At 43.9% G+C, this 20307-nt stretch overlaps 2 protein-coding genes across 2 annotated transcripts in view; both read right to left on the bottom strand.

The window, feature by feature from the left end:
• LOC309546303 (serine/threonine-protein kinase Nek5-like) overlaps nt 1-415 on the bottom strand; it is a 114805-nt gene extending 114390 nt beyond the window's left edge. The window contains exon 1 of the mRNA XM_082245908.1: nt 339-415. The gene's annotated coding sequence lies outside the window, so the exon portion shown is untranslated. The remainder of the gene's footprint in view (nt 1-338) is intronic.
• A 12031-nt stretch (nt 416-12446) lies between these two features.
• LOC309546306 (serine/threonine-protein kinase Nek3-like) overlaps nt 12447-20307 on the bottom strand; it is a 52373-nt gene continuing 44512 nt past the window's right edge. The window contains exons 11-14 of the mRNA XM_082245913.1: nt 17481-17606; nt 15442-15576; nt 13124-13253; nt 12447-12678 (exon numbers count right to left, since the gene is read on the bottom strand). Of these exons, the coding sequence (XP_082102039.1) occupies nt 12606-12678; nt 13124-13253; nt 15442-15576; nt 17481-17606 (464 nt within the window). The 3' untranslated portion in view covers nt 12447-12605. The remainder of the gene's footprint in view (nt 12679-13123; nt 13254-15441; nt 15577-17480; nt 17607-20307) is intronic.

Raw genomic sequence — 20307 nt, 5'->3', positions numbered from 1 at the left:
CATTGAAGGGTGGTTATGAGGCTTTATAAATGCTGAATAAATGCTGCATATACGCATAGTATTGATGCACGTGTGATCGAGCCCTAACAGTTCACTCTTTGGACGTTTGTATAACACCCAAAAAGCTAAACTGGCTAATGTACCGTTCAACATGTTAGTCATTTAATAAGACTAATATACGTTATAAGACTATACAATGGTACGTTTTCTATTAAGAATATTTTGGCTGGTTGGCTTACAGAAAATACCTAATGATTACTGGCAAAAGAGAAGATTGTTAACGGTCAGATGACAAAAACAAGGAATATAACATGAATTGTAGCTTAAGATTAACATACCTGTATCATGCCTGCTTGTTATTTCCTGCATGCATGTTCCTTCTTTCCTATGAAGACTGCACTAATGTGCTGGAAAACAAGCCTAGGCAAAGTCAGATGTTCTGTTTATTAATAGACACAGTAGAGGGGAACTACACCCATTAAATGTTATTTACCCTTAACTATTCCCGTAAATATGATGACTCTTATTAGATGACTTCAGTGTTTAGTAGATAAAGAAGATGTTAAGCAATTCTGATCAGCTGATGTGATAAAAAGTTTTAGCTATTGGCTTTTTGTTATTGCATATCCTTCAATACACTGCTTTTCAGCATGTTATGTTTTCTTTACTACTGGGTGGCTTGTTGAAACGTGGGAATATTCGTAAAAAAAAGGTCCATTAAAAAAAGTTTGGGGGATTTTTGACTGATTTAATTTTATGAGCGATATCCTGTGACTTATGTTATAGCGATTTCCAGTAAAAATGAATCACCTATGTCTGTTATCAGGAGTTCTGCATGTAGGAACATAGAGGGCTCACACCTTCCTGCAGGTCCCTGGTTTTCACAAGGAGGACGTATGAAATTATAGATTTGAATTGTAACACCTCCTTAAGGGGAAATCTGATATCATGCCATAGGAGTTGAACACAATGATTCCTTGTGACACCCACTGTCAGGGCCGGCGCTACCAGTAAGGCAACCTAGGCAGCCGCCTAGGGCGCAACTTAGCAGGGGGGGCTGGCTGAGGCTGACCCGAGGTAAGTGACTTTCCGTAAGTCACTGAAGGGGTTTTAACCAGTGGCAGCTGGCCCACCTATTAGGGGCGCCGCCCCCACTATCCATGCGTCCGGCCTGAGACTCTAATAGGCTTCAAAAAAGGGTGGGCCCGGGGTGCAGAGCACTGGGCCCTGAACCCACCCAGTTGTGTGACGATAGCAAATTAATATTTGCTATTGCCACACTGATTCTCTCCCCGGCCAATCAGGAAGTGGGTCCTGAGACCTGTTTCCCAACTGGCCAAAGGAGAATGCATCCTATTGGCAGAGGAGGGAGGGAGGAGACGGCCACTGAGAGGGGACATGGAGGAGACTGAGGGCCGTAAGGTAAGTGAACTGGCGCCCGGGGGGGATATGGTGTGGACTGGACTCTGGATGGAGTTACGGGGGGGGGGGGTCCATTGCCAGGTCTGTCTGACGCCCCCCACTGATAAAGCACTAGCCACCTCTGGTTTTAATCCCTTCAGCAACATGGGATGGAGGGTGGGAGAGCATACGGGGGGGGGGCGGCAACTTTTATTTTGCCTAGGGTGGCAAAAATCCTTGCACTGGCCCTGCCCACTGTATTTTTTGCATAGACTTGAATTTACCAACTACTTCAAAGAATCTGAGGACAGGGGTTTCGTCTTTGTTTCTTGGGGTGGTGTGATAGATGGGACCCCCTCCATGTTATCCCCCAAAATTTTGTGGATTTTCAAACACATGTACTGCAGTCCAATATAATTAACTAATTTGTTAAAATGAATTGTATTTCCAATTAAACATTCTCCCCTCCCTTTCTTCTGCTTGCAGTGTGTTTATTAATCAGTGAATTGATTGCATACAGTGATGTCTTCCCCTATCTTTGTGAGCAAGCAAGTAGAAAAATGCATCAAGGAAGGTTGGTTTTGGGTTTGGTGACATCACTGGATGATCCCCCTCATATCAGGGGTCTACATACTTTTCAGTATGAGGGCCACTTTACAAAAAATTGTGGGCCGAAAAAAAAAAAAAAAAATTTTCTCAAATGAATAAAACTAAAATGAATGAATACTTTTTACCTGGATATTTTTTTGTATTCAACATTAAATGATTGAGAACAGAAGAGAAATAACTTTAGTGTATCCATCAGAGTCCCCTTCATCAGCAGAGCAGGAGCTTAGAGGGGAGCGGGTCTGGACAAGGGAAGGGCTGTCCTCTTGTGAATTCTGGGGTAAATACAGCATTGATTGCTTGAATGCTGGCAGTCCTAAGCGGAGACCAGAGGTAGCCATTGCTGACCTAAATCTGTGCACATTGAGGATACATCATTAAACTTAGCTGTGGGCCAAAGAAAGTTTTGTAGTTGGCCAGATATGGCCCCCGGCCGTAGTTTGGAGACCCCTGCTATATACAGTGCCTTGCGAAAGTATTCAGCCCCCTTGAACTTTGCGACCTTTTGCCACATTTCAGGTGTCAAACATAAAGATATAAAACTGTAATTTTTTGTGAAGAATCAACAACAAGTGGGACACAATCATGAAGTGGAACGAAATTTATTGGATATTTCAAACTTTTTTAACAAATAAAAAACTGAAAATTTGGGCGTGCAAAATTATTCAGCCCCTTTACTTTCAGTGCAGCAAACTCTCTCCAGAAGTTCAGTGAGGATCTCTGAATGATCCAATGTTGACCTAAATGACTAATGATGATAAATAGAATCCACCTGTGTGTAATCAAGTCTCCGTATAAATGCACCTGCACTGTGATAGTCTCAGAGGTCCGTTTAAAGCGCAGAGAGTATCATGAAGAACAAGGAACACACCAGGCAGGTCCGAGATACTGTTGTAGAGAAGTTTAAAGCCGGATTTGGATACAAAAAGATTTCCCAAGCTTTAAACATCCCAAGGAGCACTGTGCAAGCAATAATATTGAAATGGAAGGAGTATCAGACCACTGCAAATCTACGAAGACCTGGCCGTCCCTCTAAACTTTCAGCTCATACAAGGAGAAGACGCAGCCAAGAGGCCCATGATCACTCTGGATGAACTGCAGAGATCTACAGCTGAGGTGGGAGACTCTGTCCATAGGACAACAATCAGTCGTATACTGCACAAATCTGGCCTTTATGGAACAGTGGAAAGAAGAAAGCCATTTCTTAAAGATATCCATAAAAAGTGTTGTTTAAGTTTGCCACAAGCCACCTGGGAGACGCACCAAACATGTGGAAGAAGGTGCTCTGGTCAGATGAAACCAAAATCAAACTTTTTGGCAACAATGCAAAACTTTATGTTTGACGTAAAAGCAACACAGCTCATCACCCTGAACACACCATCCCCACTGTCAAACATGGTGGTGGCAGCATCATGGTTTGGGCCTGCTTTTCTTCAGCAGGGACAGGGAAGATGGTTAAAATTGATGGGAAGATGGATGGAGCCAAATACAGGACCATTCTGGAAGAAAACCTGATGGAGTCTGCAAAAGACTTGAGACTGGGACGGAGATTTGTCTTCCAACAAGACAATGATCCAAAACATAAAGCAAAATCTACAATGGAATGGTTCACAAATGAACATATCCAGCTGTTAGAATGGCCAAGTCAAAGTCCAGACCTGAATCCAATCGAGAATCTGTGGAAAGAATTGAAAACTACTGTTCACAAACGCTCTCCATCCAACCTCACTGAGCTCGAGCTGTTTTGCAAGGAGGAATGGGCAAAAATTTCAGTCTCTCGATGTGCAAAACTGATAGAGACATACCCCAATCGACTTACAGCTGTAATCGCAGCAAAAGGCGGTGCTACAAAGTATTAATTTAAGGGGGCTGAATAATTTTGCACGCCCAATTTTTCAGTTTTTTATTTGTTAAAAAAGTTTGAAATATCCAATAAATTTCGTTCCACTTCATGATTGTGTCCCACTTGTTGCTGATTCTTCACAAAAAATTACAGTTTTATATCTTTATGTTTGAAGCCTAAAATGTGGCAAAAGGTCGCAAAGTTCAAGGGGGCCGAATACTTTCGCAAGGCACTGTATTAATGTAATGAGCCAGGCAAGCCTTAAATAAAGAAGCACTGCTTAATGTTGCCCTGTTAAGTTTATGGAAGAGTATACAGCTTCCTTATACAAATGTTCCACCTCCTGTAAGACAGACAGTCAATATCTCCATGGCTGCAGAATATTTCTTCCTCTTCAGTAACACAATACCAACAGTCTTGATAAACCAGCAACACAAGTTAGTCAAATCTGGATGGCAGAAGCACCAAGTGCTCTACAATGGTGTATTTATCAACCTATAGACCGTATTATAAAATGGAAGACCTTAGGTATGAGTTATGTAACTCTCAGTCCACCTTTATCAAAATTTGGGCAGTCTGGTCAGAATTCAAGACCACTTCCCGTTATGCAGAGATTATGGCCTCTGACAAAGAGTCCATAGTAATCCTATGGGCAGGGCCGGTGCTACACTATTTTACACCCTAAGCAAGACCAGCTACTTGCGCCCCCCCCCCCCAAATAAATAAAAAGGGAAGGGGTTAAAAACTCCTCTATGTCATATCCAGTGACCCTGATCTGATGGTTCCTCCATGTAATGCTGTCATACCCAGGGACCCCCATATTCCTCCATGTCACACCTGGGGACCCTGATGTCCCCCTATATCACACCCAGGGACCCTAATGTTTTTCCATGTCACATCTTGGGACCCCAATATTCCTCCATGTCATGCTGCCATACCCAATGACCCAGATGTTCCACCATGTCATACCCAGGGACCCCCGTGTTCCTCCATGTCATGCTGTCATACTCAGTGACCCCAATGTTCATCTATGTCACACCAGGAGCCCCTGATGTTCCTCCATGTCATACCCGGAGACCCTGATGTTTTTCCATGTCACACCTAGGGGACCCTGATGTTCTTCCATGTCACACCTGGGGACCTCAATCCCCCATGGCACACCCAGGGATCCCAATTCCTGATTGCACACCTGGTGACCTCAAACCCCTGTTACACTCATGACCCCTATCCCCCATGTCACACCTGGTGACTCTGATTCCCCATGGAACACCTGGTGACCCCGATTCTCTTTCACACCAGGAATCCTCCATGTCACACCCAGGGACCCTGATACCCTATTCTGGGGACACTCACTGGGCAGTATGAAGAGAGTGGCCCGCACTCTGCCCTCCTTGACCATGATCCTGCTGATTCCTTCTCCCAGGATGCTCCTCTCCTGGACCACAGTGCTCACCACAGCTTCAACCGGCTCCTGGAAAAGGGAGAAGCAGCAGTCAGAGCTCCGTTCATCCTTCATCACCAACCTCCTTAGACCATTCCGGTGCCTTGTCTCTTCTGCTCCAGTAAAGGTGCTGCCCTCCAGTGCCCAGCTCCGGCTCAGGTTCAGCTCTCCTCCGCTCCCTGCTTAATACCGACCCAGGGAAATTAATGGCTGCCCACCAGCTCAGTGTAGAGAGTTAAATCCTGCCCAGGGTTTATGCCACTCAGCTCCAGACAAAGAGGATCATCATGCAGGCAGCACTCCGGTGGACTCCCTTCCCTTCCTCATGGCTGCGCCCCAAGGTGGCAATGCGCCCTAGGCGGCTGCCTAGTTTGCCTAGTGGAAGCACGGGCCCTGGCTTATGGGTATTAATGCTAATGATTGTTAAATGTATCTCATGCACATAGTTGGGATCTTGTTCTCGAGCATGGCACTTACCCCCCTTTTCCCTTCTCTCTCCCTGTAGCTACTTGCCCACTTCTTCCCCTTTCACTCCTTTTTATCTCTTTCCTCACCTTTTCCTCCTTCCTATACTTTGTCTTCAAATTAAAACTTAACTGAGATGACTTCTAATAGATTTATGTGGATGTAGTAATGTCTGTGATTTCTTTTTGCAGCTGTATTATGGGTATCTACTTTACTAGCCTTTAATCCTGTTGCCATCAACTGTTATTATGTCTTTTGACAGCTATGTTATTTTTTCTATATCCAACCCTTTATACCATATGATATGGAAGCAGGGCTGCTGTTAGAAATCAGGGGGCCCCGTACAGCCTACCTGGCAGGGCCCCCCTGAATATATCAAGACAATATTTTCACAAAAAATACACTAAAATCATTATTAGCAGACACAAACATAACAGAGAACCTGTGTGAATTAGCCCTTTTTAATTGTTTTGTACATTTTTTTTTTTTTTACATTAAAAATCTATAATTTTTTTAAAAAGTGTACAATTTTTTTACAATTTTAGTTTACAATTTTTTTAAATGATTCATTACAATGTTAATTTTTTTTTTTTTTTTTTTTACAATTTGTTATTTTTCTACAGCACAGGGCAGCCTGCAGTGCTGGGGGGGGGGGGGGGGCACAGTGAAAGGGGGGCACACGGGGGGGGGGGGGCACAGTGAAAGGTGGGCGGCACAGTGAAAGAGGGGCACACGGGGAGGGGGGGGGGGTCAGAAGCAAGCAGAAGAGGGGAAGGGTGATCGGTGTCGGAGAAGTAATTACAGGATTGATGCCCTGTATCTGTTTCTCTCCCTGCAGCTGCTGAAAGCTGGCAGGAGGAGGAGAAACGGGCTTTCAGCTTCTGCAGAGAGCTGGACAGGGCATCCTTCTGTAATTCTCCATGCTGTTGGGGCCCCCCTGTTTGCCTGGGCCCCCTATAGGAGGACTGGTGGTCCCCCCTATCAGCGGCCCTGTGTGGAAGTATCTCCATGTGTTTTTTTTTTTATACCTTTCAATAAAGATTTATTATAAAAAAAAAGAAACCTGGAGTGTAGGATACTGGCAAAGTATAAGAATTTTATATTCATAACCTAAAGCTGAACTCAAGGCAAATACAAAAAACACAATTTAATGCAGTTGTGTATTTCTTTAAAATATCTACATTTATGTTCACATTCAACTAGTAAAAGTACCTGAATCAGTCTCAATATCAGCCTCCTGTCATCCCCTTGACTGCAGCACTGATTGGGGAACAGCAATACTAGCCAATCAGGCTTTGCTGCATGCTGCACATGTGCTGACAGTAAACACGCTGACAGGAGAAAGTAGCATTTGCTGTCCCTTCAGGAAGGAGTCAGCACTGTAATCTTTAATACCAACCACAGAACGTGGCATCACCTTCCAGGCAATGCTGCTGGCAGAGGTGTGTGAATCACAAAAAAGACTGGACAGAATTACACATTTTTTACGAGATAAGACAATCCTCATATGCATAATTCAGCTGTGTATATAAATATTTACCTGTGTTTGGCTTTAGCCCCGGTTCACACTTGTGCGTGTGCGGGGTTCGCATGTAATGTCGGAGCGCACTGCTCCGACATTACATGCGATCGGCTGTGCGGTGCGAGTTTAGCCATACAGTTTGTATGGCTAAATTCGCACCGCAGCAAACACGCACAGGACCCTTTTTGGAAGCCGCATCAGGATCGGATCGCACAGCGGTTCACACTTGTGCGATCCGATCCTGTGCGAACTGCACGATCGCACTGCGATATGCGATCAAACGTTAAGATTACATTGACACCCCCAGCGTATCGCATATGGCAGTGTGAACTGCCGGGGGTGCGTGTGCGATGCGGGAACAGGCTGCGGATTTGCAGCCTTCCCGCATCGCATAAATGTGAACTGGACCTTAAAGCCTTGGAAATAACTTTATTTTTTTTTATTTTAACTTCAACTGTGAGGCCCCGTTCACATTGCCGCGATCCGACTTGGGGGGGGGCGACTTCCGAGTCGCCTCACAGGTCGCCTCAGTGTGAACGGGGACTTAACAGAATTTAAAAAAATGTCACACTTTTTCAAAAAAACACATTTTATTTCTACAAATTAGGGTTCAATAGAGTGTGAAATATAAGGCTGATGGATAACAGGTTGCTTTGAAAAATGGACAGCATGACAACTTTTCATTAGCACAACTGTTACTTTTTCAGAATCCTTGCTATAGCCTTAGAAACCAGCAAAAACAAGCAAAAAATGTAATAAGTTTAATTATTTTTAAATAACAATGAAATCATAGCTACTGTAACAGCATTTCTGTGTTTTTTGTTGCTCCTAGGCTAGGACTTGTACTGCGAAAAGAGACTATAAACTTTATAGTATAAAGGCTTTTGCAGAGAGAAGGTTGACACACAGGGCATCATATTTTCTCTGACTTTACTGGAACTGTGTAGGTGACAGTTCAGAGGCTGTGTTTGACCTGCTTTGCATTTGTTCACACACAGCATGTCCTATTGAGGTATGTTTGAACTTCAGGCAAAGCAGATCAATCACAGCCTTTCTGTTGTCGAACATTGCGTTTTAAAATTAAATGCATGCCTTGAACAACACCGCATTCAAATTGAAAAAGGCTTCGTTTGACAAGAATGAGCCCCTAAGGGCTCAGGCACATGGACATTTGCAGAGACAGATGTCCTGTAGCGTAGAATTTCCAGTGTTTTCAAGCGACTGGGGAGCCATAGGTGGTGCGTACAACTGGTTATAAAGGTGAATGACTATATGCACTTGTAATTGTATAAGCATCAATTTCCTTTTGCATCTGCATTTGCCTGAACGTGGATATATGGTGATATGGTGTATTTCCCGAACATGAACTTTTCATATACATCATGAGCACTTTCACGAATACAAGCACACACAGTTGTTCATTTCTATGGCCAGATGTACGCACCACCTGCTGCTTCCCCCGGGTGTTTGAAAATGTCAGTAAATTTATACTACAGAACATTTGATCTTACAAATATTTGTGTGACTGTAGCCTTACACATAGGATAACGGTCCATTTTATTGTTTTCTTTATGCCTCATTCACACTCGCGTTCCATGAGGCCACATGCAGGAAGCCTGTTCAAATCAATGACAGACGAGAGGCTGCATGGACATCAACAGATCACACTGCATTCTGATCCATGCATCAGACCAGCACAGATGTACACTCCTGGATGTGCTTGGAAATCCATGCAGGTCCACCTGTCATTGATTTCAACAAGCTGCCTGCACCAGGGCCGGCCTTTGGGGTGTGCGAGCTGTACGGCCGGACAGGGCGCCATGGGCAACAGGGGCGCCGTGCGGCCATCACAGCTCGCAGATGATCAGGCCGCACTCGCTTACCTTCCGCTGTGCCTCGGTCTCCTACTGCTTCAGCGCTGAGCTGTGAATCTCACACAGCTCAGCCACAGAGACACCGCCGCTGACTGATTCCCTCCTCCTCTCTGCAGGGCTCTGTGTGGGGGGGGGGGGGGGTCTCTGATGTAAGGGGGGCTCCCTGATGTAAGGGGGCTCTGTGTGGGGGGGTCCCTGATGTAAGGGGGGCTCTGTGTGGTGGGGGGGTCCCTGATGTAAGGGGGGCTCTGATTTAAGGGGGTCTCTGATGTAAGGGAGGCCTCTAGGGGTCTCTGATGTAAAGGGGGCTCTGTGAGGGTCTCTGATGTAAAGGGGGATCTGTGAGGGTCTCTGATGTAAAGGGGGCTCTGTGAGGGTCTCTGATGTAAAGGGGGCTCTGTGAGGGCCTCTGATGTAAAGGGGACTCTGTGAGGGACTCTGATTTAAGTGGGGCCTCTGATGTAAGGGGGGTCTCTAATGTATGGGGGGCTAAGTTATTAGTGATCATAAAAAAAGAAAAGTCAAATAAAGTGCAAAAAAGGTGCAAGAAAATGTGCGGGGGGCCGCCACAGGATTAGCTCGCACAGGGCGCCTGAACACCTAAGGCCGGCCCTGGCCTGCACATGGCTGCATGGAACACTCATATATCCCACGCAGTCAGATGAAGACAACTCTTTACATGACTATACAGATCAGTATGCTTGTGTGAACAAGGCCTTAAAACAAAGTTTAAGTATTTATAAAGAAGGTAAAAAATGTAAATAAAAGCATGTTATAGTTTAATGCAATAATGTCCTACGAGTTGTCCAGTTTGAAACTCCTTCAATCAGATTCCTGCTGTAGATGTAAGGAATACAAAGAAGGTATCTGAGCCACCAGTCACTAGTAAACTTTACGCTCTGTCATGTTCTGCCAGCAATCAATTCCTTAAGCTGACCATAAACGGGTTGATTTAAGCCATGTATGGGCAGGCTGATTGTACAACCAAAGAATACGACAACTAATTTTCTCCCAAAAGCGCTTAGAACCAGGCTCTGAATGTAATAATTATGGAAAGCCTCCATGTAAACAACAACCTTCAACCAGGTCATGATGAAAGCATACAATTTTATTGACCTATGAAGCCCATAGGAACGTTGTAGGTTAAAGCAGTATTTAAAATAACATAAAGGCTTAAACAGGAACCAGGTCCATCAACCAGATATAATAACATCTAGTGGCTGAGTCAGCCTTCTTGCCCCCAGGTTGAGAGATCAAGGATGGGTCCTCAGCCATGGCAGAAGGAACTGCCAGGATGATGCTGTGCTGGGCTCTTGGGACTGCCAATTGGGAGGGACATGTGCTGTGGTGATGACCGCCACTCGTGGCACTCTGATGGAAATTGGCCAGGGGAAGTTGCAGTACAATGACGTTACCTGTCGCGCCAGAAGGAGACCGGGCAGAAGACACTGAGTTAGATGGAGTCCTGGAACGCAAGCCTGTGTGCGTGGTCCCGTCACTATGACAAGGCATTTCACGTATATGCGCCTTCTCAAGTCATGTTCGCCGATCGCTTTGTTCTGACAGCTCCCCGAGCAGAGAGCTGCTGACTGTCAGTCAGCAGCCCTCCACTCTGCCCCATCCTCGCTCACTGGAGAGCTGAGCTGTGGAGGGGTGGGGAGCGGCCGGCTCAGGCTCTCAGCGGCTCGCTGAGAGGCTGAGCCGGGTGTCAGTCCAGGCACCTGGTGGATCCCGAGTCCATGGTCGTGATGACATGGTGCCTTGACTGACTTCTGTAACTTCAGCAGAGAGCGGACTTCAGACCGCTCTCTGCTGAAAATGGGTCACAGGAGTGCAAAACAAACTGTCATCCTGTGATCCATAGGAGATGAACAGCCAGACGAACTTTGACTGTACATCGCCTTTAAGTACTGCTTTTACCTACAACATTCCTATGGGCTTCATAGGTCAATAAAATTGTATGCTTTCATCATGCCTGGTTGAAGGTTGTTGTTTAAATGGAGGCTTTCCAGAATTTTGAGATTCAGAGCTTGGTTCTAAGTGTTTTTGGGAAAAATTAGTTGTCGTATTCTATGTCCCCAGGGTTTTTTTTTTTTTTTCTCCAGCTGCTATGAACAACAGTGTCGCTAATTGACTTTCCTTTAAAGCAGCACCTGAATATCTTGTGGCACTTGATTGCACAACCAGCATGTTGGTTTTTCAAGATGCAATTATTGCCAGTGTTTATAGCCACTAGCAATAATCACTGTATTTTCCCGGCAGTAATGACTCGCTGTGTCCCCCTCTGGGAGAACACAATAGCTCCGTGGGAGGGATTCCTCCATCAACACTGACTGTGTTGATGGGGAATCAAAGAAAATCCTGTCATCTATGGCTGGCTTTAGTGATGAGAGGACAGCAGAATGCCACATGTCAAACAATGTTCTTCCTGGAACACAATACGAGGATTGGTATATCCTTCAGTAGTGATAGCTTTATATTACCTGGGTAATGTTAAGATGTACCTCAAATACTGCTTAGAGTAAACTTTCCAGTACTATAAAGTGACTAAACTAAAAATGTAAAAAAAATGGAGAAACCCACAGATGCCTTCAAGTCTTCTGCAAATACCAACTAAATCTAGTGGAACTTTGATCCATGCTTCTCTTTGTGATGCCACCCATTATACTGCTGGACCAGTTTGGAGGAGTCCCTGTGGAGCCCCCTGGATCCTAAGTACAGGCAATATAGAGACCATTGACAGGGCCTGGCAAGTCCCACAAGTTACACTGTAGTTTTTAGGTTTGGTCAGGTTCACCAAGTCTGTCACAACTAGCACTTCCACATCTAATTGTTACTTGATAGACATAATAACAAGCAAGCAAGATAGAAGAAGAGTCGGCCTCCCTTTATTCCTATAGATCATGTACCAACATTCTTTTTTTCTTTTACCTTGTTCCTGTAGTGAAAAACGGCTTTTACTACTTTCTATGATATCATCACCAGATCTGTAAAATTCCTGCAGGGGCACCTGCCAGGAGTTGTTTCTCTTGTCATAAACACTTCACCAGAACTACTGTACATATCTCGAGCCATTTCCCTACACACAGTGTGTGGGTAGGCTCTTGAAAATCAAGGTAGCAGCATTGTTTTGATGGGACATAAATCAATGCATGCACGTGTAGAGAGGCAGAAAGGGTCGAGGGATAGGTAGAGTTCTGTAGTCCAGCAGGTAGGGTTTGCAATGCAGGTTGTGATTTCAGTCCAACAAAGGCACTATTTTGTCAGCTTCAACAGAAAGTAACAAGCACATGTATTTTTCTGTACTTGCAGCAATTTTGAAGAAATGTACATTGCAGAGATACCGTTATTGTGTATACCGAACGAAAACCTTCATCATTGGAAGAAACAAGTGCCGTGTTTATCACCCTGCCCAACTCCACAGAATGTCTTTACTACTTTTGTAGAGGTTCTTTATGACGGAGCATCTGTCACCCTTTTCAGCTCTGATAGCCAATCTGTGTCCACATCCTCTTCCTCAAAGTCTCTATAGATTGAAAAATAAAAGAACATCAGTCACCTCTGAATTTATACTTAAAATGTATTATGCTAAAGTCATAAGTCCTACATTAAGATTATAGAACACCTGTAATTTACCCTTACACTTAAAAAGTAACTCAAACAAGTAGAGTCCCATCAGTTGACTGCTAACACTATCTAAAAAATATGACAATTGTTCTAAAGTCAGAAAATTCACTTGATTTACCTTTAAGAGGACCTGTTTGGGTGTAAATATAGATGCTGATAGTGTTGACCTTTTTTGTTGGTTAGATTTTTGGGGTTTCCATTCCTATTCTTGCTTCGCTGCCTAAAGCGTTTTTGCAATAACTGATTTTTGACTGGATACAATGGGTTATTGAATATCACTGCTTCTGCATGGTGCAATCTCAAAACCCAATGATCTTGGTCTTTAGAGAGCATTCATAACTTACGTGTCTTCATCATCAGATCTCGACTGCAATCTTTCAGGATCTATGGCGATCTCCTCCTCTTTGCTGTCTGTGGCATCTTGTCCTCGAACGTCATTGCTAAGTGGTCCCTTCAGACATTCTTCTGAAGGTTCTATTGTACAAAGACAAAACATCTTAGAGGATAGTTTAATGACCATAGAAAGATAGAAATGATTCACAATTAATCATTAGTTTTATGTCCTAAACTACTTATAGACTAGAGACTACAGGTGCTTGAGTAAACTGTTTAATCTCTTGCTGCCCATGTACTGTTTATCTGCGACAGCAGGAATGGTGAGTCTTAAAGCAGAACCTTGCCCATAACAACAAGGAACATACAATACACTATATTGTCAAAGGTTTTGGGATGCCTGCCTTTACATGCAAATTAAATTTAAGGGCATCCCAGTCTTGGTCCGTAGGGTTCAATATTGAGTTGACCCACCCTTTGCAGCTATAACAGCTTCAACTCTTCTGTTAAGGCTGTCCACAAGGTATAGGAGTGTGTCTATGAGAATGTTTGACCATTCTTCCAGAAGGGCATTTGTAAAGTCAGGCACTGATGTGGATGAGAAAGCCTGGCTTGCAGTCTCCGCTTCAATTCATCCCAAAGGTGTTCTAGCGGGTTGAGGTCAGGACAAATAATTTGGTGGAGGGGGGGGGGGGGGTTAAAGTTTTTTAGGGGTTGGGCATGGCCAACCAAAAGTTCCAGTGAAGGGAAATATTATGGTTATACACAGAGCAGCCCTGATCCTTCTCTTCTTGGTGCTCCTGGCTACTCCATCCTGTCAAGTGCCCCTATGAGTGTCCCCTGCTTTCCCTCTAGCTAGTGTGAAAAGGCCTTCTTCAGTCACCTACACAGCTGCCTGCACGGGTCTACATGGAACACTTGTGCATCCCACGCTGGTGAAGACAGACCCTTCGCACTGGCGTATGGATCGGTATGCCAGTATGAATGAACCCTAAAGTAGATGTAAACTCTAATTAAATTATATTTAGCTGGCTAAAGCACCATGCAATAAAAATTAGGAGCCCATGTGAAAGGGTGACCATGCATGGCACAAGTTAAAGAAAAGGACAGAACATGGACCTCCCAGCACACTCCAGTGGCCATACGTTTGATGTGAACCAGCCCTTAATGGCAGGATAACAGGCATTATTTTAATGACAGCTGCAGGTTCATAAATATTAAAAATTACTTTTTAAATCACATTAACATACTAAAAAGGCATATGAGGATTTCAGTGATTGGGTTTTTAAATATAATTAAAGTCATGGGCACTGTGGTAGGAGTTGCTGGAACACGCAAAGGTGACGGGGAACATCTGGCATCAAAAATGCAAGATCTTACTATTAGAGTAGCTAAATTGTAAAAGAATCCAGGGTTGACTCTGCCCTCCAAGATTCACATGTACCCAAAACTATAACTTTCAAAGTAGTAGTAAACTCCCCATAGTTTACTTGGACCTACAGGTTAGCCAAAAATAAGACTTACCTGTAGGTACAGTAAATATTTCCTGAACGTGTACCATTTAGGAGATACACTATGTATCACCAAAAGTATTGGTGCACCTGCATGAAATTTACACACACATGAAATTTAATGGCACCCCAGTCTTAGTCTGTAGGGTTAAATATTGAGTTGTCCCACCCTTTGCAGCTATAACAGCTTCAACTCTTCTGGGAACGAAGTCCATGGGAATGTTTGACCATTCATTCTAATTTATCCCAAAGGTGTTCCATCGGGTTGAGGTCAGGACAAAATATCATTTGGTGGAGGTGGGATTATGGTGTGAGGTTGTTTTTCAGGGGTTGGACTTGGCCCCTTAGTTCCAGTGAAGGGAACTCTTAAGGTGTACAATGGTTATGCACAAAGCAGCCCTGATGTGCCCCCATGAGTGTCCCCTGCTTGCTATGATCGACCCTGCTTTTCCTCTCTAGCTGTGATTGACAGCAGCAGGAGCCAATGGCTCCCACTACTGTCTCTGAGCAAATTAAGGAGGGAGAGAGAAGAGAGAGACACTGCTCTTGGGCACAACACTGGATTGAGATCTGGTATAAATATGTTTAAGGGGGGCTGGGAGCTGCACACAGAAAGTTTTTACCCCCAAAAAACCTTCTACCTTTAGAACTTCTTTAATCAGCTGACCCATAATGACATATTTACTGTATAAAGCAGTGAATCTGAGATTCAGCAACCTGACAATGCTGTAAATTATGTGTATATAATCAGTTAATCTTTAAGAGCAAAATATGTGCAAATGGGTCCACAACACAATATCAATTGGTATCATACTTACTTGACCTATAGATGGTGTACGTTTTAAATGCTGTGGTGAGGTCAGCGTTATTTAGGATATTAAGCAATGATTCAGGGGTCTCCTTATTCCACTTTTTTCTCTGCTCCTTCAATTCATAATTGATAACATTGCCTCCTACATACAGGACCAAGAACACAGGAACGAGTTAAGGAAATAGTAAAAGATTGAAAGAATAAAAGCTGAGGTGTGAGGCGCTATAAACAAACTGTAGTTGTGCCACAGTGGGCGCAGTGCTTATGGTCTCATAATTGCTAGTTAAAAAAATACCAATAATGACCAATTTGTGAAAAATAAGTTGTGTTATTTTAGCAGTACCTATTTTTTCTGTTGTCATGATGGGTGGTTGTTCCTACACAAATCTACGAAAGGGTTGACTCTAGAAGCAGGAATCTGCTAAGAAATGCCACACATTTCATATGTGTCAACACGCTGGGAGGCCTGCACAAAATTTAAAGATGAATTCCCGGCAGATCTAAATAACAAAAATGAGCACAGCTATGTATTTGTAGTTAAAGCTTTGTTATACTTTTTTTTTTACATAACTATATTCGCTGCCTTGTAAAGTCCCAGGGGAAATAATAATTCCTTATGCAGTTCTCTTTAGGGATGTGGGCGATGTGATCATTAGGATCCCTTCAATACTTTCTATTCTTTGTATATGTAGTTATGTTTTTAAATGCAAGCAGTGTTAGTACCTGAATCTGTCCTGGTAACAGCCTCTTGAAATCCATCGTATAACACATGGGTGTCCAACCCTTTTGGTTTCTATGGGCCACATTGAGTGTAGAGAAATTTTCTCGGGCCACATACAAAATATCTACTATAATTAAGGTATATAAGTAATAAAATGCCGCCGCGCCCCCCCCCCCCCCCCCCCGAACTAATTTAATACAACTAGAGGGTGATCAAAAGAAATGGAATCAGTATACAGAGGTTTACTTGTTCTAAGAGATATTAAAGGAACACTCTAAACACCATGTTTGAGTGATTTGAACAGGTCATGGTGGTAGGAGTCAGAAACACTGCACATGCTCTGCCTACCGTTAGTCGGAAGCCACTGTGGCTGTGCCCCTGACCCGACTTCCTTCTCCCCAGCAAAAAAAAAAAATTGTCAGGGGTCAGTGGGCCGCATTGCCTGTGGTTCCGGGTCGCATGCGGCCCCCGGGCCTCAGGTTGGACATGCCTGGTATAACATAAAGAAGCAAGAAAATTCCCTCTAATTGGGATTTTGAAGGGCAATAGTGTGAGGTAAAGAGATTGTAGGAAGAACTTGTATAAAATCAATGTCAAAGTTTATTACAAAAATATAAGGGCTCAAAAAGGCACAAAATTTAAGACAGTACAATGAATAAAATGCAAAGCGGTTCAAAGATACAATTCACCAAGACTCATGTCCATTATCCACAATTGGGGACAATGGAAGTGGAAGTGGGTCTTCCGCTGTCTCCAATTGTGGATAATGGACATGAGTGTTGCTGAATTGTATCTTTGAACCGCTTTGTATTTTATTTATTGTACGGTCTTAAATTTTGTGCCTTTTTGAGCCCTTATATTTTTGTAATAAACTTTAACATTGATTTTATACAAACTTTTCTTACAATCTATTTACCTCATATTATTGCCCTTCAAAATCCCAATTAGAGGGAATTTTATTGCTTCTTTTTGTACATTTAGGGATATGGACATATGTTTAGTTCTCTTATCCATTGGCCCATCACATTCTCCTTTGTATAACAGAGCTCAAACTGGGAGAGGAAGAAGTAGCACATGAAGATAATTAATTTACTGCAGTGCTTATGTGCTAACAAGGAACTTGCTGATAGGAGGATAGAAAGCAGATTGACAGAAACATTAGCTTTAAGATGTGCTGCTCCTCCAATCACAGGCTATGGGAGGGACAAGACCTGTAAGGGTAACTTAACTGAAGTAGAGAAAAATCAGGTCTTCTGCCACGTAGTACAGGATTGTGCTGTGTGTGCAGGCTATGTTACAAATCAGGTTATAACTAGCCAACTCACCCACACTTCTGTTAGACTCTATGCTAGATGCGAGGCTGGTGGCATCCTCCAGAACATTTACTACTTTGTTTGTGGGTTCCTTCTTCCACTGCTGTCTTCTTGAACAGGGAGTTTTGGAGTGCTGTGCTGTATGAAAACAGAACATATGTATTTATAATTCATTCATATACACACATCCATACAGTGTATATGTTTTGGCATAATACCGTTTCATCAACTATCCCATACAGTTCCAGAATTTTCAGTATCGGTGTCTACATTTTGTTCAGTATCAGAACTTTAAGGATTCATTCACACAGGCTCACCAATCTGTACGCCAGTGTGAAAAGGCCGTCCTCAGTCACCTGCATAGCTGCCTGCACGGGTCTGCATGGAGCACTTGTGCATCCCACGCTGGTGAAGACAGACCCTTTGCACGGGTGTATAGATCAATACATCAGTGTGAATAAACCCTAAAGTAAATGTAAACTCTAATTCTAATATATCCAGTTGGCTAAAGAACCATGCATTAAAACTTTAGGTGCCCATAAGAAAGGGTGACCATGCATGGCACAAGTTAACCACTTTACCGCTGCTCACTAGAGCTCTACTGCGGCAAAGTGGCTCGATAACGTCTGGCGACGTAGACCTATGTCACCAGACAAAAAACTGACCTACGTCAGTAAGTCAGCGCTCACCGACTCACAGTGGAAGGTGAATGCATAGACCATATTTGCAAAAAACACACACAAGCATATATAAACATAAAATGGTAAGGCAAAAAATTCTAAAGAAAGAGGGGAGGAGGGGAAATGTATATATAACAAACAAGTCAAAGATGGGAGTGCAAAAACCTCATCTATGAACGAAGTCCTTCCACAGTCCGGAAAAAATCACAGTGTAGATGATTCCTTGTAGTGGATGGTCATGGAGTCCAAATCAAGGTGTATGTGGCATATAGAGTGCAGGCAGCTCCTCGGGAGGTGAGGGACCCTCCAGGCATATAGCAAAAAAGGAAGAAGACAGAGGGCGCCAGGTCACAATATAGTATGAGAAATATGACAATTTATTGTAGTGACTTACATGTACAAACGATCCAAAATACAGCCAGTAAACCATGAATAACGGTACTCGCAATGGGACACATCCGGGATGATCAGATCCGGGGACCTGCTGAACGATCCTGTGCTGTGTGGCAGTGTCTATGATACAGGTGCCGGTTACTGCTGTAGATGGCGCAGGCTCCCTGGATGGGCAGCCTTGCAGATGTCTGTGTACAGCAGGGTCGATGGAAGCAGTGACCCGGAACAGGAAGTGATGTCAGCGACCTGTCAGTTCCTCCACGGAGTCTGACAGGAACCAGAGAGCTGGATAGAGTGTGGAGGGCGGGCCGCAACGTCGTTTCGGAGGTCCTCCTCCTTCATCAGGCAGGGCCATCAGGGCCTGATGAAGGAGGAGGACCTCCGAAACGACGTTGCGGCCCGCCCTCCACACTCTATCCAGCTCTCTGGTTCCTGTCAGACTCCGTGGAGGAACTGACAGGTCGCTGACATCACTTCCTGTTCCGGGTCACTGCTTCCATCGACCCTGCTGTACACAGACATCTGCAAGGCTGCCCATCCAGGGAGCCTGCGCCATCTACAGCAGTAACCGGCACCTGTATCATAGACACTGCCACACAGCACAGGATCGTTCAGCAGGTCCCCGGATCTGATCATCCCGGATGTGTCCCATTGCGAGTACCGTTATTCATGGTTTACTGGCTGTATTTTGGATCGTTTGTACATGTAAGTCACTACAATAAATTGTCATATTTCTCATACTATATTGTGACCTGGCGCCCTCTGTCTTCTTCCTTTTCTACGTCACCAGACATCCCACTCTCTCGGCGGCGCGTGCGCCGCTGGAGGCCCGCTCCCGCTGTATTCAGTCACAGCGGGAGTCGGGCCAGGCGATTCCCCGACGCTCTTCCCCGATCGTCGGGGAATCGAGTGTGGAGATCCGCCCGCTTGTGTAAACAAAGCAGGCGGATCTCCTAAGTGACAGGCAGGGTCAGATTGCAGGGTTCAGCATAGCTGAACATGCGATCTGTCCCTGTGTCAATCAGTCACCTCCCCCCACACACGTCAGTAAGCACCAGGCATATATTAACCCCTCCCACTCCAATAAAAATTAACCCCTTCCCTGCCAGTGTCATTTTTACATTAACAGTGCATATTTATAGCACTGATTACTGCAGTAATGTCACTGGTACCCCCAAAAGTGTCAAAAATGTCAGTCAAGGGTCCGATCTGTCCGCCGCAATGTCGCAGTCCCGCAAAAAAAAATAAAAATAAAAAAATCGCAGATCGCCGCCATTACTCGTTAAACAAAAAACACCAAAAACGACAGAAATCTTTCCCTTAGTTAGTAAACGCAATAACTTTTGCGCAAACCAATCAAAATACACTTATTGCGATTTTTTTTACCAAAAATATGTAGCAGAAAACAAATTGGCCTTAAATGATAAAAAATTTTGATTTTTACATTTTTTTGGGGGGGAATTTCATATAAAAAAAATGTGAAAAATATTGTTATTTTTTCAAAATTGTCGCTTTTTTTTTTGTTTATAGCGCAAAAAGTAAAAATCACACAGGTGATCAAATACCACCAAAAGAAAGCTCTGTTTAGGGGAAAAAAAGGACGTAAATTTAATTTGGGTACGGCGTTGCATGACCACAAAATTGTCAGTTAAAGTCGCATAGTGCCGAATCGCAAAAAGTGGCCCAGACGTAAGACAGCAAAATCCTCCGGTGCTAAAGTGGTTAAAGAAAAGGACAGAGCATTGACCTCCCAGCACACACCAGTG

The sequence above is a fragment of the Pelophylax lessonae genome, assembly GCF_965119305.1.
Source record: "Pelophylax lessonae genome assembly, chromosome: 2".
In the NCBI taxonomy this organism is placed as follows: Eukaryota; Metazoa; Chordata; class Amphibia; order Anura; family Ranidae; genus Pelophylax; species Pelophylax lessonae.
Note: the sequence above shows the minus strand (reverse complement) of the source record. Positions and strands in the feature narration are given on the sequence as shown.